We start from the raw sequence: 20,672 nt of genomic DNA on the forward strand, positions 1-20,672 counted from the left end.
GAAGTGGTGGGTGGAGAAGTGGTGGATAAAGAAATACTGGAGCTAGAAATTGTTGGTAGCAACATAGTGGGTGTAGATGTCGTAGGTGTGGAATTGTTGGGTGTAGAAGTGGTGGATGAAGAAATAATCGGGCTAGAAATTGTTGGTAGCGACATGGTGGGTGTAGATGTCGTAGGTGTGGAAGTGGTTGGTGTAGCAGTGTTCGATGAAGAAATAGTGGGGCTAGAAATTGTTGGTGGCGACATGGTGGGTGTAGAAGTCATGGGCGTAGAAGTTATCGGGGTAGGAGAGCTGGGTATAGTATTGGTGGGTGTGGAAGTTGTTGTGGTTGGTGAAAGATTGTATCCTTTAGGAGTGGATGTATAAGTGGTGGGTGTAGAAATGATGGGTGTGGAAGTGTTGGGAATAGAAGAGGTGGGCGTAGAAGTTATCGGCGTATGAGAGGCGGGTATGGAGGTTGTATAAGTGATAGGTGTAAAAGTCGTTGGTGTGGAAGTGTTGGGAATAAAAGTGGTGGGCGTAGAATTTATCGGCGTAGTAAGCTTGGGTATAACACTGGTTGGTATGGAAGTTGATGTGGTTGGTAAAAGATTGTATCCGTCAGGAGTGGGTGTGGAAGTGGTGGGTGTAGAAGTGGTGGATGAAGAAATAGTGGGGCTAGAAATTGTTGGGAGCGACATGGTGGGTGTTGATGTCGTAGGTGTGGAAGTGGTTGGTGGAGAAGTGGTTGATGAAGAAATAGTGGGGCTAAAAATTGTTGGTAGCAACATGGTGGGTGTAGATGTCGTAGATGTGGAAGTGGTGGGTGTAGAAGTGGTGGATGAAGAAATAGTGGGGCTAGAAATTGTTGGTAGCGACATGGTGGATGTAGATCTCGTAGGGGTGGAAATGGTGGGAGTAGAAGTGGTGGATGAATAAATAGTGGGGCTAGAAATTGTTGGCAGCGACCTGGCGGATGTAGAAGTGGTGGGTGTTGAAATGGTGGATGGAGAAATAGTGGGGCTAGAAATTGTTGGTAGCGACATGGTTGGTGTAGATGTCGTAGGGGTGGAAATGGTTGGTGTAGCAGTGTTCGATGAAGAAATAGTGGGGCTAGAAATTGTTGGCAGCGACCTGGTGGATGTAGAAGTGGTGGGTGTAGAAATGGTGGATAAAGAAATAGTGGGGGTAGAAATTGTTGGTAGCGACATGGTGGGTGTAGAAGTCATGAGTGTGGAAGTGGTGGGTGTAATTGTCATGGGCGTAGAAGTTCTCGGGGTAGGAGAGCTGGGTATAGTACTGGTGGGTGTGGAAATTGTTGTGGTTGGTGAAAGATTCATTCTTTTTGGCGTGGTTGTAGACGTCGTGGGTGTAGAAGACGTGGGTGTAGGAGTGGTGGGCATAATCGTGATGAGCGTAGAAGTTATCGGGGTAGGAGAGGTGGGTATAGTACTGGTGGGAGTGGAAGTTGTTGCGGTTGGTGAAAGATTGTATCTTTTAGGAGTGGATGTATAAGCGGTGGGTGTAGAAGTGGTGGATGAAGAAATAGTGGGGCTAGAAGTTGTTGGTAGCGACATGGTGGGTGTAGATGTCGTAGGTGTGGAAGTGGTTGGTGTAGAAGTGGTCGATGAAGATATAGTGGGGCTAGAAATTGTTGGTAGCGACATGGTAGGTGTAGATGTTATAGGTGTGGAAGTGGTTGGTGTAGAAGTGGTGGATGAAGAAATAGTGGGGCTAGAAATTGTTGGTAGCGACATGGTGGGTGTAGAAGTCGTGAGTGTGGAAATGGTTGGTGTAAAAGTAATGGGCATAGAAGCTATCGGGGTAGGAGAGCTGGGTATAGTACTGGTGGGTGTGGGTATAGTACTGTTGGGTGTGGAAGTTGTTGTGGTTGGAGAAAGATTCATTCTTTTTGGCGTGGTTGTAGAAGTCGTGGGTGTAGAAGTGGTGGGTGTAATCGTAATGGGCGTAGAAGTTATCGGGGTAGGAGAGGTGGGTATAGTACTGGTGGGTGTGGAAGTTGTTGTGGTTGGTGAAAGATTCATTCTTTTTGGCGTGGTTGGAGAAGTCGTATGTGTAGAAGTGGTGGGCGTAATCGTAATGGGCGTAGAAGTTATCGGAGTAGGAGAGCTGGGTATAGTACTGGTGGGTGTGGAAGTTGTTGTGGTTGGTGAAAGATTGTATCCTTTAGGAGTGGATGTATAAGTAATGGGTGTAGAAATGATGGGTCTGGAAGTGTTGGGAATAGAAGAGGTGGGCGTAGAAGTTATTGGCGTATGAGAGGCGGGTATGGAGGTTGTATAAGTGATAGGTGTAAAAGTCGTTGGTGTGGAAGTGTTGGGAATAAAAGTGGTGGGCGTAGATTTTATCGGCGTAGTAAGGTTGGGTATAGCACTGGTTAGTATGGAAGTTGATGTGGTTGGTAAAAGATTGTATCCGTCAGGAGTGGGTGTGGAAGTGGTGGGTGTAGAAGTGGTTGATGAAGAAATAGTGGGGCTAGAAATTGTTGGTAGCGACATGGTGGGTGTAGATGTCGTAGGTGTGGAAGTGGTGGGTGGAGAAGTGGTGGATGAAGAAATAGTGGAGCTAGAAATTGTTGGTAGCAACATGGTGGGTGTAGATGTCGTAGATGTGGAAGTGGTGGGTGTAGAAGTGGTGGATGAAGAAATAGTGGGGCTAGAAATTGTTGGTAGCGACATGGTGGGTGTAGATGTCGTAGGTGTGGAATTGTTGGGTGTAGAAGTGGTGGATGAAAAAATAGTGGGGCTAGAAATTGTTGGTAGCGATATGGTGAGTGTAGATGTCGTAGGTGTGGAAGTGGTGGGTGTATAAGTGGTGGATGAAGAAATGGTGGGGCTAGAAATTGTTGGTAGCGACATGGTGGATGTAGATCTCGTAGGGGTGGAAATGGTGGGAGTAGAAGTGGTGGATGAAGAAATAGTGGGGCTAGAAATTGTTGGCAGCGACCTGGCGGATGTAGAAGTGGTGGGTGTAGAAATGGTGGATGGAGAAATAGTGGGGCTAGAAATTGTTGGTAGCGACATGGTGGGTGTAGAAGTCATGAGTATGGAAGTTGAGGGTGTAATTGTCATGGGCGTAGAAGTTCTCGGGGTAGGAGAGCTGGGTATAGTACTGGTGGGTGTGGAAATTGTTGTGGTTGGTGAAAGATTCATTCTTTTTGGCGTGGTTGTAGACGTCGTGGGTGTAGAAGACGTGGGTGTAGGAGTGGTGGGCGTAATCGTAATGAGCGTAGAAGTTATCGGGGTAGGAGAGGTGGGTATAATACTGGTGGGTGTGGAAGTTGTTGCGGTTGGTGAAAGATTGTATCTTTTAGGAGTGGATGTATAAGCGGTGGGTGTAGAAATGATGGGTGTGGAAGTGTTGGGAATAGAAGAGGTGGGCGTAGAAGTTATTGGCGTATGAGAGGCAGGCATGGAGGTTGTATAAGTGATAGGTGTAAACGTCGTGGGTGTGGAAGGGTTGGGATTAAAAGTGGTGGGCGTAGAATTTATCGGCGTAGTAAGGTTGGGTATAGCACTGGTTGGTATGGAAGTTGATGTGGTTGGTGAAAGTATGTATCCGTCAGGAGTGGGTGTGGAAGTGGTGGGTGTAGAAGTGGTGGATGAAGAAATAGTGGGGCTAGAAATTGTTGGTAGCGACATGGTGGGTGTAGATGTCGTAGGTGTGGAAGTGGTTGGTGTAGAAGTGGTCGATGAAGATATAGTGGGGCTAGAAATTGTTGGTAGCGACATGGTAGGTGTAGATGTTATAGGTGTGGAAGTGGTTGGTGTAGAAGTGGTGGATGAAGAAATAGTGGGGCTAGAAATTGTTGGTAGCGACATGGTGGGTGTAGAAGTCGTGAGTGTGGAAATGGTTGGTGTAAAAGTAATGGGCATAGAAGCTATCGGGGTAGGAGAGCTGGGTATAGTACTGGTGGGTGTGGAAGTTGTTGTGGTTGGAGAAAGATTCATTCTTTTTGGCGTGGTTGTAGAAGTCGTGGGTGTGGAAGTGGTGGGTGTAATCGTAATGGGCGTAGAAGTTATCGGGGTAGGAGAGGTGGGTATAGTACTGTTGGGTGTGGAAGTTGTTGTGGTTGGAGAAAGATTCATTCTTTTTGGCGTGGTTGTAGAAGTCGTGGGTGTAGAAGTGGTGGGTGTAATCGTAATGGGCGTAGAAGTTATCGGGGTAGGAGAGGTGGGTATAGTACTGGTGGGTGTGGAAGTTGTTGTGGTTGGTGAAAGATTGTATCCTTTAGGAGTGGATGTATAAGTAATGGGTGTAGAAATGATGGGTGTGGAAGTGTTGGGAATAGAAGTGGTGGGCGTAGAAGTTATCGGCGTATGAGAGGCGGGTATGGAGGTTGTATAAGTGATAGGTGTAAAAGTCGTGGGTGTGGAAGTGTTGGGAATAAAAGTGGTGGGCGTAGAATTTATCGGCGTAGTAAGGTTGGGTATAGCACTGGTTGGTATGGAAGTTGATGTGGTTGGTGAAAGATTGTATCCGTCAGGAGTGGGTGTGGAAGTGGTGGGTGTAGAAGTGGTGGATGTAGAAATAGTGGGGCTAGAAATTGTTGGTAGCGACATGGTGGGTGTAGATGTCGTAGGTGTGGAAGTGGTGGGTGTAGAAGTGGTGGATGAAGAAATAGTGGGGCTAGAAATTGTTGGTAGCGACATGGTGGGTGTAGAAGTGGTGAGTGTGGAAAAGGTTGGTGTAAAAGTAATGGGCATAGAAGCTATCGGGGTAGGAGAGCTGGGTATAGTACTGGTGGGTGTGGAAGTTGTTGTAGTTGGTGAAAGAGTGTATCCTTTGGGAGTGGATGTATAAGTAATGGGTGTAGAAATGATCGGTGTGGAAGTGTTGGGAATAGAAGTGGTGGGCGTAGAAGTTATCGGCGTATGAGAGGCGGGTATGGAGGTTGTATAAGTGATAGGTGTAAAAGTCGTGGGTGTGGAAGTGTTGGGAATAAAAGTGGTGGGCGTAGAATTTATCGGCGTAGTAAGGTTGGGTATAGCACTAGTTGGTATGGAAGTTGATGTGGTTGGTGAAAGATTGTATCCGTCAGGAGTGGGTGTGGAAGTGGTGGGTGTAGAAGTGGTGGATGAAGAAATAGTGTGGCTAGAAATTGTTGGTAGCGACATGGTAGGTGTAGATGTCGTAGGTGTGGAAGTGGTGGGTGTAGAAGTGGTTGATGAAGAAATAATCGGGCTTGAAAATGTTGGTAGCGACATGGTGGGTGTAGATGTCGTAGGTGTAGAAGTGGTTGGTGTAGAAGTGGTGGATGAAGAAATAGTGGGACTAGAAATTGTTGGTAGCGACATGGTGGGTGTAGATGTCGTAGGTGTGGAAGTGGTGGGTGTAGAAGTTATTGGTGTTGAAGTTGTTTGTGTAGAAGTTGAGGGCGTAGGTGTGATGGGTATAGAAGTCTCTATTGTTATTGTGATAAGTGTGGTTGTCGTTGTTTGTGTTGTTGTTTTTAGTATAGAAATGGGAAGTGTATTAATGGTGAGTGTATAAGTAGTGGGGGTAGTTGTGGTGGGTACAGTAGCGGTGGGTGTGGTAGTGGTTTGTTTAGTAGTTCTTATTGTTGAAGTGGTAAGTGCAGCTGTGGTCGCAGTTTCCGTGATGGGCGAAGTAATTGCGGCTGTTGAAACTCTTTGTGTCGTAGAACCTTCAACAGAAATAAATGTGATATATGATAATGATACAACACTACTGAGTGACACATCAACTGCAGATAAACATTTATTCCTATGATATTAGAACATAACACAGTATCCCTGTTGCAAAGTCCCACAAGAGAGAGTGGATTTGGTTACACGCCCCTTCGAACAATATTTCGGTCATATAGGTAATACTAGAAGGGACATTGTCGCATTGTCGCCTTACAAAAACAAGTCATCCAAAGGGCGCCAATGCAACATTTTGGTTATTTGTCGCATTGTCGTGTTGTCGCATTATCACGCTTTGAATTTGGTTATAATTTTACCAAAGGGCGACACTGCACCATTTTTTCAAGGTCCAAATATGTCCAATTGTCGCACCAGCAAATGTGTAAATAGGCGTTAAAATGCGCAACAATGCGACATACTGATATTGTCGGATTGTCCCATTGTGGCTCTTTCCGGTTAAAGGTACGCATGTGTGGTAAGTGAATTAATCTACCCATGCACCGAAGTGGTTATACTCCTTTTCAAACATCACAGCGTGTCAGCTTGATGTGGGAGGAAATCCCTAAGTGATGTTTTGTGTATGTGTATGGTGCACGATTCACAGTTTTCTTGTACGTCTAGGAGACGCACCTCTGCACAGCGAATTGCGCCGTCCAAAATGACAGCAGGGCCAACCGTGTGTGCCCTCATCGATTTTATGAGGCATTAAATAGAAATGCAAAGTGTTTATTTCTTGCTGCGAAAACACGTTTGGTTTATGAAAAACGACACAGACAAAAACGACATATGAACTAATTTCTAACAATGGAAGATTTGGTGCTACTTTTAGAACCAATGGCGCTAACAAAAGACCTTTGTAGTTTGAAAAGAAGTATAACCATTTCTCTGCATGCGTAGATTAAATTACTAACAACACATGCTCACCATTAATCGAAAAGGGCAATGTGACAGTGCAACATTATCAATCTATCGCATTGTCGCATTGTAGCGCATTTATCAATATCCCTTCTGGGATGCCATAGCTATATCATGGGCAGTCAGTTTCATGTGGCTGACTAGTCCGGAATGATGCCGATTTATAATGCTAGTCCACTGATATACCGTGCCGCAGTTTAACATGAATACCCCACTCAAACATAATATACTGACTCCGAGTCGACCAGTCCCTGTTTTAGCCCCTTAATGCTGAGCGCCAGACAGGGTAACAACAAGTACCATCTTTTATTTTGGTATCACGCGGCCGGAGATCGAACCTCGGACCTTTCGGACGCTCTGCCACGAGACCACGGAGGCGGTCTTTCACAATGTACACGCACCAGTGTTGTGTATGGAAACACACACAAGATGTCGCATTCACAACCAGTAGAAACAACTTTGACTTTTTTAATTCTAATTTAATTTGTTTTAAGCTATAGATGGACACTGTGCGTGTTTTAAATGGTGTCTTATTTATTTCATTCTGAAAAGAGTAGTATTGAAATATATCTAATCATGGATACTTTATATGTGGGTACTGTGTGTGTTACGTGTGTCATATACCAAGACAAATGTACTGTATCAAAGTCAATACAAAGTATTTACCCCTACGAACAATTCGGCATTCCCTAAAAGCCAGGTTCGTGAAAGGAAGGACCAACTCTTTATACAATTACCATACCTGCTGTCGTTAAAGCCAACGCAATCAGCAGCGCCATGAGAACAGCCGTGAACCCCATTCTGCATTAAACTTCTGAAATGAAAGCCACGGTGTTATTCAACCTTCAAGGTTATGTTAAGGTCTATATACATGTTATTAAAGGATTGAAGTTGTATTTGTTGACGTTCATCATCTGATGAAGACAGTGTCTCAGGTGAGCAAATTCCATGATGCGCGAAGCTGATGAAAGTCAACAAATACAACTTCAATCCTTATATTGACAGATACATAAAGCCTAACAAAACTTCAAATTATAATTATTCAAAGCGAACAATATCAACGCGGAGAGACGTGATGTCGTGACGTCATCCGTCCCAAACATTCCATTTGGAGTGACATCGCTTGCTGTTACAAACGGCAGAAAAATGGCGGCTATGGCAATGTCATTCACTTGAAATATAAGTTGCGTCCTGTAAAGTTTGCGTTGGGAAGAAATCCAGACCTGGCTGATGCTGAAAATGGATGGATTACTACGGCTGCTGGTGACAGGGATTACCGCCTGAGGATGCGTGGTTGGATTTCCCGAAGCAATACACGACGGCGTGGTACTCGCAGATTTCTTTGGGTAAGTTGAACATTCTCTGTTTTAGCTTCGAATGGACGCTTTATTTCGATGACGCACATACATGATTGGCCTGACGTACCGATTCTAAGTGATTTTCATTTGATTTTCATTCTTAATTCCGGTAGGCAATTTTAAAACGTATTTCACTTCAGGACGCCTATCCCTTCAATTTAGAACTCAGATTTGCTTAGGTGCTTCTTTTCATCGTAGTTGGTCTTAATAAGTAAGTTCACAGATTAACCGCAATTGGTCATTATATTCTCTTTTATATTATTGCATTAAATAAATGTTGTTATGAAAAAAAACATGATCGTCATCATCCTAACTTCGAGCATTGAATTTTTTGAAAATATTACACTTAACCGATGATATATCACTTTGCACTTCATAAAGACATATTGTGTTACAGTTAGACAGTTACTTTGGGACAATTACAACACAATGCTAAACAAAACTAACCATGTTAGTTAGCCTCAAGCCAAAGTGTTGATATGAAATTCACAAGGTCGAGTGGATTTCAAAACGTGAAATTTAAAACACATTTAGTAGGTTTATGCCCTCCATTAGTTAGATGTTTTTTTTGGTAAATTGTATGAAAAAATACAAGATCTCTTATTTGGAATTTAAGTAGAAGCTTCAACAGGACTAAATTATGTCAACTTATCAAACTTAAGCCAGGATATCTCTGCATTACATAATTATTATAAGTTATGAAAATCTTACTTAAATTAACATTATTTTTTAAAACACACTACTAACACACTATGCCCGTCTTACCTGGAGCAGTAATTCCCTATGTCTATTGACAGTCTAATTTCTAACACTGAACAAATAGACACTGCGATAGGCTGACTGTGACATAAACAAATCATTATCAAATTTGGTGTGCTGGTTACTGAGTTATGTTAAAATCACGAGTTATGGGTGTGTCACAGGTCTATATGTACTAGTTGGGATAAAATGACATACATCAACCAAGTCAGCGATCCTTATCAGCGGATCCCGTTAATCGACTCTTACGACAATCTCCAAGATTATGACTAAAATGAAATTTGTAATACGTAGCATCGTAATTTGAAAATCATCGAACATGGCTAACTCACGGACTGTGCAGCTTCCTGCCTGTACATTTACATAAAGAGACAACTATTAAAGGTAATAAAACACCATAAAACTAGTTATATTAGGGTAACATCAGTCACAGCAAAATATGTTCAGTTTAATCCTTTCCGATCCCGACAATACTGTTGTGTCATATGCCATTGTAGAAGTAGTCTTGTGTCTGTCCGTTACCATGTAGATACTCCCTTGGTTGGTGTTACCTGGCCGGGGATACTCCCTTGGTTGGTGTTACCTGGCCGGGGTTGAGGGTTGAACTGTCGATTAGAGATGATAAGACTTCCGTTCTTGTATTTGCCGAATTTCCCTGTTCCTTCAAGTCTTGTAGTTTTCCCCTTTGCCGTTTCGACAGATCATTTGCTATCCATAGAGCATTTTCCCGAAGACTGTTCCTGAGGCCAAGCGCCCGTACTCTGTCTTCAACACCGTATATCGTAGCAATCATAGGGCGTTGTGTCTTGCTGCTTCTGGGCCGTACACTTCCTGGCCTATGTGCTGCAGCAAAGACGTATATAGAATACGTCCGTGGCTGCAGCTAGTGCATGGGGCGTGATAGCTCCTCGTTTCCTTAAGCACAATTGTTCAATGTATCGCACCCATACTGTTTACATGCTTATCCAGTGTCATCACACCTTTAAGGAAAGCCATCGATAACCACATTATGCCGTCTATTTTATTGTTCTTGTTTGTCCATATCATTTTCAAGCTGGCTAAGTCTCCTGCTGTTTGCAGATAAACCGACATGAACTAGACTTTCAATACAGGTTTCCACCTTTTCTAATCGTTCATCCATGTGATCAATATCAAGCTGATGTATTTTCTATTTTGATTTGGGATCTTCCAAAGTAGTTTATATTTTACTGACCTTTGTGTTTACTAGTCTCTGCATTCAGCACCATCAAATCCGACGAAAAATTATACAAAAATTCTATTCATTACACCAGATAGTCGATAGTGGGACCACACCCCTCACCGTCAGTGTGTCGCTAACCAGATCTTGCACAGATTATAAGTCGCACACAATACCCAGAATCGTTATCGGTTAGGGAGTTCTTTTTATAACATTTTTTTCCGGTTATATTTTTCACGATTGCAAAGTTCACTGCTGTACAAAGAGGAATTCAGTGATGTGATTCTTTCATCCATTCTTGCTCGCTGTGTAATTGGACATTGTACTTTGTGAGCTACTCCTGCAAGTTTTCTTCTGAATGTTTTGTGTCTGAATTATAGACAGTTGCACAAGAGTACGAATTGCTTCAGAATTTGGTAATTAATGTGGGTCCTGTGAGCCCACTACTTAGATCAAGTTGAACTGTTACCTGTCATTATTGTTACAACCAGCCGGAAGAGGGAGCTCACATTGTTACAATAGCAGGTGAGGTGAAGATGAATGGGGTTTAACGTCGCGTCCAAGATTATTACACGCTGATATAGCGACGTGCGTGCACGCCTGTGTGTGTGGTTGCTTGTATTAGTCCGGACTGCTGCCGACTTATAGTGCTAGCCCACTGAGATACCATGCCGCAGTTTAACGTGAATACCCCACTCAGACATAGTATACTGACTCTGAGCCGACCAGTCCTTGTTTTAGCCCCTTAATGCCGAGCGCCAGACAGGGTAACAACAAGTACCATCTTTTAACGTCTTTAGGTTACAGTACAAGAATAAACGTTCAAGAGTTTTAAATTGGTCATTACAGTAGCTTCATAATTTGTAACTTATTTGTAACTTATTTGTTGGAAAAATACGACAGAGAACTAAATACGGAAACCATTGCAAATGCGCATTAATAAGATACTTCTATGTAATCGAAGTGTTGAATCCCTGGGAGGTCGGGGACACAGGAATGTTTGCATTCAGAATAGGGCTGGGACGAGTCCAAATTAATACCCGGGTACCCACCACTCTATTACCCGACCCCACCCTGATACCCGTTATATGTCTCAAGACTTGGTTGTAAAAGGTCCGATTGGGAAAAGTTTGACCGTAGCTCTAGTAAAATATATTTAGATACACGTATAAAACGATCTGGTCATGCATACACTGAAGCTGACTGATGTTTTATCTTTATTCAAACATATAAAAGACAGAAGGAATGGGTGCATAGTCAGACAGAAATGCGAACAATACTGACTTGTAGTGTAACCATAGAGTTTTGTTTATTTTTTGTCAATAAACAATATATCACGTGACTAACCACGGGTCCGGGTAGTCCTGTGGGTACCCGGGTCCTACTCAGTACCCACCCGACCCGAGTACCTGAGTTACCCTTCCCAGCCAAATGTTTTCGATGAAGTCTATCTAAAACACATAACCTAAATACAACAATAGTGTCTGCAGAAAAGGTTAAGCGTCTGTTACATGTTTGCGAGATAACACGCGAAAAAGTGAAAAACACGTGAACCACGGACAACTGCAAATGCACGTGCGGGTAAGGGGATAAAACGATTGCAACGGCAAGTCACACAGTGATAAAAAAACACAAAAGAAATGCCACGACTCACAGTCGAACAACGTGAACGAGCCTTGGGTATGGTACAGATGGGACTAACCACGGGTCTGGGTAGTCCTGTTGGTACCCGGGTCCTACTCAGTACTCACCCGACCCGAATACCTGAGTTACCCTTCCCAGCCCTAATCCGGAAACATAAATTTAATTATATGTGTGCTCAGAACTAAGCAAGTACTCGTTCACCTATCTGACAAAACTCAATCAGGGTGTTTCTCTACCTATCACTGTTTACACAGAAAACTAAAATAGACGTAAGAGCTTCCGAAAAAATCAATACATTCTGGGTGTTGTCATTTCATGATGCATCGCATTGGACCTCCCTGAGCAAGTATGATAAGACCGTACAACAGTAGTGTGTGTGTGTGTGTGTGGTGTGTGTGTGGTGTGTGTGTGTGTGTGGGTGGGGGGGGGGGTGGGGGGGGGGCGGGTCTGTACGCCTCTTGCAAGCAACGGGTATACGGGGAGTTAACACAATTACAATTGAGTCCAAAATTGAGATTACAATCAAACCCTGATCTACGACATCATAAGCGAAAGCTTTAACCTCTAGACCACCCTGTCACCCCAATGATTGTGGGTTCGAATCCCAGTTCGCCCCGATTATGTTTCTAGGTTTGCCAGCGCCACGCCCGTGCTCGTAGGTTTCACCGAAGTGGTAAACGTCTGAGTGGTAAACGCATCACTCCGATCTTTCCTCCTCATATAAGGCTGACTCGCCGTGATAACTGGAATACTCTTAAAAAAAACTCAACTCTCTCACTAGGCTAGTGGTTAAAGCTCGTCATGTCGAAGACCCGGGTTGGATTCCCCACACGGGTACAATGTGTGAATCCCATTTCTGGTTTCCCCCGACGTGATACTGCTGGGACATTTCTAACAGCGGCGGAAAACCATACTCACTCAGCCACTCACAAACTCATCTAGTAATGTTGTTCAAACATGCTTGCAACAAAGCTGTATAAAAACTCTACATGACGTCGGTCTGATAATAATCGAGTCTGGGCCAGACAATCTACTTTTTTATTTGCATCATGAGCATCGATCTAGGCAATTGTGGAACGATGTCACGTACAACCAAGTCAGGGAGACTGGCCACCTGATCCCGTTGGATTGATGCTCATGATGTCAATCACTTGATTGTCTTGTCCAGACTCGATTATTTACACACCGTCGTCATGTAACTTGAAACAAAACTTTACATCACAAACAAGCTTTACATCACAGTTAAAATACGACTCGTAACCAGGCGAGCAAAGTTATCCATTGGACATCAAATGGTACGTCCTTCACCTTGGTGTCAGTGTCCTTGAGCTGCATCCCGGTCAAACGAGAGATGTAAAATATTAGTACTCAGAGACAGAGAAAGTCAGCGTAATGTGAGTTTTTCATAATAGTAAATGAATATTGCATCAACACATTTGCAGCTATTCGCAGCGAGTTTTTCATAATAACAAAATACGAATCCCGCACAGCTATTGAAAATGAAATTGACATTAAACCCGTGAGATTCCGAGAAACCTATGCAAGTCGTAAGAGGCAAGAAAATGGATCGGGTGGACAGACTCGGTGGCTTTTGGTGATTGTGTGCCACTGTCGTTATTGACAATATCGATCAATGTCTTGTCTGGTACAGTCTCGAATATTTACAGACGTCAGGTATATTGCTGGAGGGATGTGTTAACAAACTAGCAAGGTGTGGTGAAATAGTGTTTAACGTCATGTTCAAAATTATTGCACTTATTACAGCGATGTGTGTGTGTGTGTGTGTGTGTGTGTGTGTGTGTGTGTGTGTGTGTGTGTGTGTGTGTGTGTGTGTGTGTGTGTGTGTGTGTGTGTGTGTGTGTGTGTGTGTGTTTGTTTGTACTAGACCAGACTAGTGTTGATTTTATAGTGCTAGCCCACTTAGATACGATGGGGCAGTTCGATATGGGTACACCACTCAGACACAGTATACTGATTTTCAAACGCCAAGCAGGATAGCAACAAGTACCGTCTTTTAACGTCTTTTGAAATGACTCTACTGGGGATCGACTCCATGATCATGATCAGTTAACAGAGGTGTCAAGCAAGGATGTATACTATCGCCTATCCTTTTCAACTTAATCAACTTTCAACCTTTTCGACTTAATCGAGATGATCAATGCCCTGGAGACCGGAGTGAACATAGATGGGGAGACTGTAGGCATTCTGGCTTATGCAGATGATATCGTGCTGCTTGTTAGCACAGAGGCAGAGCTGAACACTATGCTATCAACTTTAAACGTATGGCTGAAGAAGAACACCATGGCTATAAACCCCGAAAAATCAAAGATTATTCATTTCCGAAATCCCGAAATCCCCAACTGGGGTGATATCAACATAGAAGTCACCGACTGCTACCAATACCTGGAGTTCTTTTAACAGAACATCTCGACTACAGTTTAAAGGCAGCAAATAAATCAGTTGGCAGAGCCCTGGACCTTTTAATTAGCAAATTATTGGAGGAATGCCTTTTAGCGTGTTTACTAAACTTATGATACAATGGTGTGGTCGATAGTTGAGCACAGTGCTGCTGTGTGGGGGACGACAAACTACAGCTGTATAAATGCCCTCCAGAACTGAGCTATGAGATTTTACATGGGACTCGGGAAATACGCCCCTAATGCTGCGGTCTGTGGTGAAATTGGATGGAAACCGCCTATTGTCCGTCAGTGGCCAAGCATCCTCCGTCACTTGTCAAGGCAAATTAACTCGCCAGATATTCGTCTTAATAGACGAGACCGCCTCCGTGGTCTAGTGGTAGAGCGTCCGACCCGAGAGCGGAAGGTACGGGGTTCGATCCCCGGCCGCGATAACCAAAAGACGTTAAATTATGGTACTTGTTGTTACCCTGTCTGGCGCTCGGCATTAAGGGGCTAAAACAAGGAATTGTCGGCTCGGAGTCAGTATACTGTGTCTGAGTGGGATATTCATGTTAAACTGCGGCGTGGTATCTCAGTGAGCTAGCACTATAAATCGGCATAAGTCTGGACTAGTACAAGCAAACACACACACGTGCAATAATCTTGGACGCGACGTTAAACCCCACCTCACCTTAATAGACGAATCCGTCGCGGCTAAAAAGAAGAAATACTGGAATTTGAGATGTAGATCAACGCTAACTGACATGGACCTTATCTTTCACGTTGCCCAAACGTGCCAAAAAATTTATTAAAGCGTCGATTAACTTAGCATAAACATTTTTATCCTTTTTATTGTGTATTTAATGCTTGTTTACTGTTTATACATTGTCTTCACTATATGTAATATAGTCTCTCATAAATCGCTGGGTGATTGGTCATGGTTTTATTTGTGATGTAATTTATAGTATGTTTTATCAACTGTACCATGAGTGAGACTTAAATAAACAATTCTGTCTGTCTATCACATCGTATTTACGCACCGGATGCTCAAAATTGCAATACAATGCTAGTATTCAATACATGTATTTGTGTTCCATGGAGTGAATACCAAATAGACGAGGACCAATTTGCACGCCAGGTCGACAGACAGGTTTACTCTCACTTTGCCAGCAGCCTGGGAAGATTAAGTTGTACGGTCCAGTGACTTGCCAGCTTTTGCCTGTTCTGATTATCTGAGCTCCTTGATGACTTAGCTGTGACCCACTGTGGGAACACCCCGACAGACACTAGTTTTCTTTGAACTTAAAAAAAGAAGGGCATTCAGCTGTCGGGGCTATACGCCAACTTGTGGTTTTAATTAATTGTTACCACATCCAGCTGGGGTAGCAGACGACACACTTTCAAACAATGGGAACAGGGTAAAAAATAACACACGATTCTCAACCTTATCTAATTCTTAATTCAACAATTTATCATGTACTTATGAGTGGGAGATTCCGTTCTCTCTAGTGAAATGGAGTTTTCATGCACCTGTCTCATTCCTGGCAGGCAATATAATGCGGGAACGACCTGTCATGTATCACTCAATCTCAAATAATCTTTCTCACTTTCTTATCAAAGGCTGCTGTGTCGAATGTTAATTTATTGTGACTAAGGCTACTCCCTGACTTCCAGACACTAATTGACATGTCCCCCTCACCCACTCACGAGGTATTAGTTCTTGTTAAAGGCTAAGAGATACAGTATACTGCAGGTTAACTAGGCTAATTAAGTAATTTAAGGTTAAATGATATTGTATACTTAGAGTGTGATATAACCCGTTTGATGTCGAATTAGAATGAGTGAATCTTCAAAATGGGAACGCATGTCCAACACTACCTTAGATCAAAACTAGACCTTGGCTGCGCCATATACAACACCCTAAACAACTCTCTATCTAAAAAACTTGACTCAATACAATATCAGGCTCTCAAACTAATTACACGCACCCATCATGGCACCTCCTACACTTCACTTCAGGCCTTAACAGGAGAAAGGCCACTTAGTCTACGCAGGGAACAGCTAAGCTTAAATTTCTGGGCCGCGTCCCAATCAAACCCTCTCATCCAAAACTTAATAAACCCAAATATCAGCCCCAAAAACCAAGCTCTAGCTCGTAAACACCCCTTACTTACCCCAATATCCCAAAGAATAACAAACTACCTCTATGAACACCAAATCAAAAATCTTAAACAAAACTGCAAACAATCAAATATCTTTACCCCTAAACTTAAAATACCCAAAATAGACACAACACTAGCTAGCCAAATAAATAAACAAACCGACCCAAACATAGCTAAAACTACCACACTAGCATATATACACGAAAATTGGCCAAATTGGTGTCACATTTACACGGACGGATCTTCAGATCCGACCTCCAAACACACAGGTTTCGGAGTCCATACCACACAACCAACTAAAACCACACAATCCTTCCGACTCCCAAACATCCAATCAATATTCACGGCAGAACTAATGGGCATGGCCTCAGCCCTCCATAATCAAGAATCCAAAAAATTAATAAATCAAATACGTAAAAGCTCCATCAACCTAACTAAGGCAGGCAAACAAATAACCTTCTTGTGGATACCCGCCCACGTAGGAATATACGGTAATGAAAACGCCGATAAAGCAGCTAAACTATCCCTCAAAATCCCAGAAATAAGCTTAAACTTACCCATCTCAAAATCAGAAATTAAAAGCGTAAACAAGCAAAAAATCACCAAAAAATGGCATAACCTTTATCTAAACTCAAATGGCTAAATCAAAAAAGTACTCAGCAAACCACTAACCAAACCAAAAATTCTCCATCCATCAAAAAAAATCGACAGAGTAATCACTAAACTCCAAACAGGACACACCAACCTAAATAACCATCTAAACAAAATTAAAAAAACATACTACAGGTAACTGCCCACACTGCAAACAACTAGAAACCCCAGAACACGCACTCATCCACTGCACACACTACCTAACACATCGAACCGCATTACAAACCACCCTCAATCTAAACAAGGCTCTCACTCTAGAAGCAATACTAAACCCACAAAATAAACTAGAAAACTTCAAGGCCTTAGGCGTATTCTTGATCAAAACGGAACTAATAAAACGCATCTAAAAACACTATAATCTACCAAATCAAAATTACATAAACAAACAAACATCCACCATACCCAGCTCCCTTAGTTCTCCTCCCCAACCCCATCGGCACCTATTCCAAATCTCAAAATTCCAAAATTCTATATAAGCAACCCCTAAAGCCCGCTCTTGGGTTGCACACACCACTTTCGCCCCTTTCGGAAACACATTAAATGGCCTGGCCGGGCCCGTGTGCGAAATACGCATCAGTCGGAAAGCGCACGTTAAATCTCCAAAGTAAGTAAGTAAGTAAGTACCAACACTACCGATACCACCTGCCAATCACAAATAGTGTTTTCACAATTGATATACTAATCATGCTAATATATATATATATATATATATAGTACACGTATGGAATCAAGTCACAAAAAAGCAACTGCTACAGAAAAGCATTCATTCCATGCAAAAGTTTACTTTTATGCAAGCTCCAAGCATTTCACTACTAAGAACGGGTATAAAAACATGTGCATTAACGGGATTCCATATGCATTGTTTAGTATCGTGCTGACAACAACCACTCAGAAAAACAAGAAAATTACGCAATTATTCAACATTACTAAATGCCACGTCTGTCCGAAAATGAGCGTCTGCGAGCCACTGGTGTGCTTGAAGCAGGATCGAGTCAACGTGATGCTGCAAGACAATTTAACGTCCACAAAAACACCATTTGGTGTTTATGGCAACGTTGGCAACAGACGAATGCAGTCAGAGGCCATCCTCGGAGTGGCAGGCCACGTGTAACCAATAATCGACAAGACAACTGGATTCGAACAACAAACCTACGAAATCAAATTCCAGCCAGCAACAGTGACTGCAAGAAGCATCCCTTGCCTTCGACGAATATCTTCACAAAACGTACGTTAAACCAACAACTCAGCACAAATCGATTTCAACACTTTCAAGTGATCATAATATAGAAGTCACCTCCAGTGCAATCACCTCCGACTGCTAATCCGCTGTGTGCATTTGACCATAATGTCTACTCACATACTAAGCACCGCCCCAGGAAAAGTACCAGATGACTTAATCGCTTACCTGTCAATATCATTGCAAGGAGAGTACGTACTCCCGCTAACATTGTGGAGTAGTAATTATACATTCCAGTAATGTTACACGCCACTATATCAGTTTTATTTGAAACCTACTAATAATATTAATCGACTTAAAAACACTGTATTTTGCGCACACAGAACAATTATATAATAATACATATTAGCAATTGTCCCCCTTTACCAACAAAAACAAAGAAACACCAACATTGTTTGGAGATATCATCTATCCAAAGCATTTGGAATTTTTTTGCAGTGCATGTGTATACAAATGTCTGCAAGCTATCGCGGACGAGGGGCTGGGCAAGTAATATCAAGCATATTCTGTTTAGTTCAGGTCTTAGCTATGCTTGGTTTAGTTCCCTCACCTTATTATCATGGCATATTTCAAAATTTCAAATTTCCACCAAAATCAATTAAGCGACCTTAAAGCCCCTCCAAGTTGCCTCACCTTTCGGACATACCCTTCTCGACTACATCCCTATATGGCTTCGTGCGCGAAATACGCATATGTCGGAAAGCGGACGTTAAAACTCAAACTAAGAAAGTAAGAATGCTTGGTTTTATGTTCGATGTATTGTTTGTTGTCTAAGCCTTTTTAAAATCGGATTGAAAGATATGTACAGCCAAGAATGGACTAAAATTTATTATCTTATAGTACTCGACAAAAATGTTATTCATTTTTTAAGATAAGCCTACGAATTCCCTTGTTTTGCCAATCAGAGCAGATTTTCCGACTCATGTGTAATCGAAAAGAAAACATACAAAATGAATGTGCAATTCTACCTTCAATCCAACATTTCGCTCGCCTAATGGCAACCACAAACTATAGAGACTTGGAATTTGTCAAGTATGCCTTCAAAAGCAGAACAGTACTTATTTGAAATTGTGAATCTAATTGTTACATTAGCCTCCACTGTATAGTATGTACTTCATGCATTTGGGTCTACTACCTTTCATGCAATATACATTTATATGTTATTAGTCACGATATGACTGATACTGCCGACGTGATGCGACATCATTTCACATTAAACACAGCCCATTACTGTCCGAGTATTCAAAGTACTCAAAGCTCTTGTGAAGAAAACAAAGAATGCAACACATTTCGTATTTGTTGTCACTGGATGATAATTCCACTTGTTGTGACCTACCCAGCAATAGAGAACACAGGGCTTCAAGTTTTTAACTTTTGTTGAAATTATTAAACCGAACAATAACACATCATGTATGTGACAATGTTGTGATGCCTTCTCATTCTAGGTCGTCATGCTGCTGTTTTACTCCACAGTCAGCAAGGTGAGGTGAGGTGAAATGGCGTTTAACGTCGCGTCCAAGATTATTGCACTTATATAGCGACGTGCATGCACGTGTGTGTGTGTGTGTGTGTGTGTGTGTGTGTGTGTGTGTGTGTGTGTGTGTGTGTGTGTGTGCTTGTACTAGACCGGACTGATGGCGATTTATAGTGCTAGCCCAGTGATAGATACCATGCCGCAGTTTAACATTAATACCCCACTCAGACACAGTATACTGACTCCGAGCCGACCAGTCCTTGTTTTAGCCCCTTAATGCCGAGCGCCAGACAGGGTAACAACAAGTACCATCTTTTAACGTCTTTTGGTATGACGCAGTCGGGAATCGAACCCCGGACCTCCCGCTCTCTGGGCGGACGCTCTGCCACTAGACCACGGAGGCGGTCCAGTCAGCAAGAATACAGCGAATGCGGCGGCCTGTAGATAATCGAATATGGACCAGACAGTTTAGTGGTTGATGTTTTAGGAAGTGACCAACGCCGTCGCCAACGCCGTGACAATATGAAGAGACCAATCAACCAATCAACTACCTAACGACATACATGGTCATAGTATTCTTACAAAAAACATGATCAAAGCATTTGCCTCTTCAGTTTTTGTAACATATCCATATGACCCAAGTCTGTGTGATGAAGTAAAGTTGATCGTGACAATATCACACTCCTTTCACAATATCTGTTTCATCTCAAAAGTAACGTGCCCGAAAGGAATAGGTGGTATGTAAAAACATAATATCATATTTCATATTTATCTGGTGGATGACATATTTCTTATAACTAACAATATTAGTCACTATGCAAAGTCGAAAAGAATAGCACCCCCGTGAAGATCGCGGTGAGAATTGGTTTTCAGCAGCACATGCTTGTCGGAAGAGGCGATTAAACGGATCAGATTGCTAGTTGATGCGTGTCATCGTATACCAGTTGGATTATCTGGTCCAAACTAGATTATTTACAGGCCGCGGTCATATAGCTGAAATATTGCTGAGGGCGGCGAACCTTTCTGTGCAAAGCCAAGCTTGTCTCCATTTAAGACGCTAGGGATTGCTTACTGAAAAAGGAGACGGGCATGCAATGTTGTGAGACGTGGTAGAAAATGGTATGCATTCAGCGACAGATTAGAAACGGTGAAATATGCCTTGTTCCCGCGACAAAGTAAAAACTATGTTTTGTTACAATGCCGTGTCGCGAAGCTAATAAAAATGTC

General features: G+C 42.6%; 1 protein-coding gene across 1 annotated transcript; it reads right to left on the reverse strand.

The window, feature by feature from the left end:
* Positions 1 to 222: 222 nt before the first annotated feature.
* On the reverse strand, positions 223 to 9,473 carry LOC139448831 (uncharacterized). Its single transcript, XM_071230358.1, has 6 exons — positions 9,232 to 9,473; positions 3,911 to 4,228; positions 2,587 to 3,798; positions 1,847 to 2,164; positions 769 to 1,278; positions 223 to 346 (listed from the first exon to the last, which is right to left on the reverse strand). Exons 1-6 carry the CDS (start codon positions 9,471 to 9,473, stop codon positions 223 to 225), a joined length of 2,724 nt encoding a protein of 907 aa, XP_071086459.1.
* Positions 9,474 to 20,672: the final 11,199 nt, after the last annotated feature.

Source organism: Haliotis cracherodii, unplaced genomic scaffold (assembly GCF_022045235.1).
Source record: "Haliotis cracherodii isolate W230 unplaced genomic scaffold, xgHalCrac1.p SCAF_7, whole genome shotgun sequence".
In the NCBI taxonomy this organism is placed as follows: Eukaryota; Metazoa; Mollusca; class Gastropoda; order Lepetellida; family Haliotidae; genus Haliotis; species Haliotis cracherodii.

What these genes read in the sequence shown, in the direction of transcription:
- LOC139448831 (XM_071230358.1), bottom strand. Translation starts at nt 9,473, where the DNA reads ATGATTGCTACGATATACGGTGTTGAAGACAGAGTACGGGCGCTTGGC. An exon ending in AAGGGAGTATCCCCGGCCAG is followed by an intron (nt 4,229 to 9,231) that starts GTAACACCAACC and finishes CCACTCCTAAAG; the next exon opens with GATACAATCTTTCACCAACC. An exon ending in ACGACATCTACACCCACCAT is followed by an intron (nt 347 to 768) that starts GTTGCTACCAAC and finishes CCACTCCTAAAG; the next exon opens with GATACAATCTTTCACCAACC.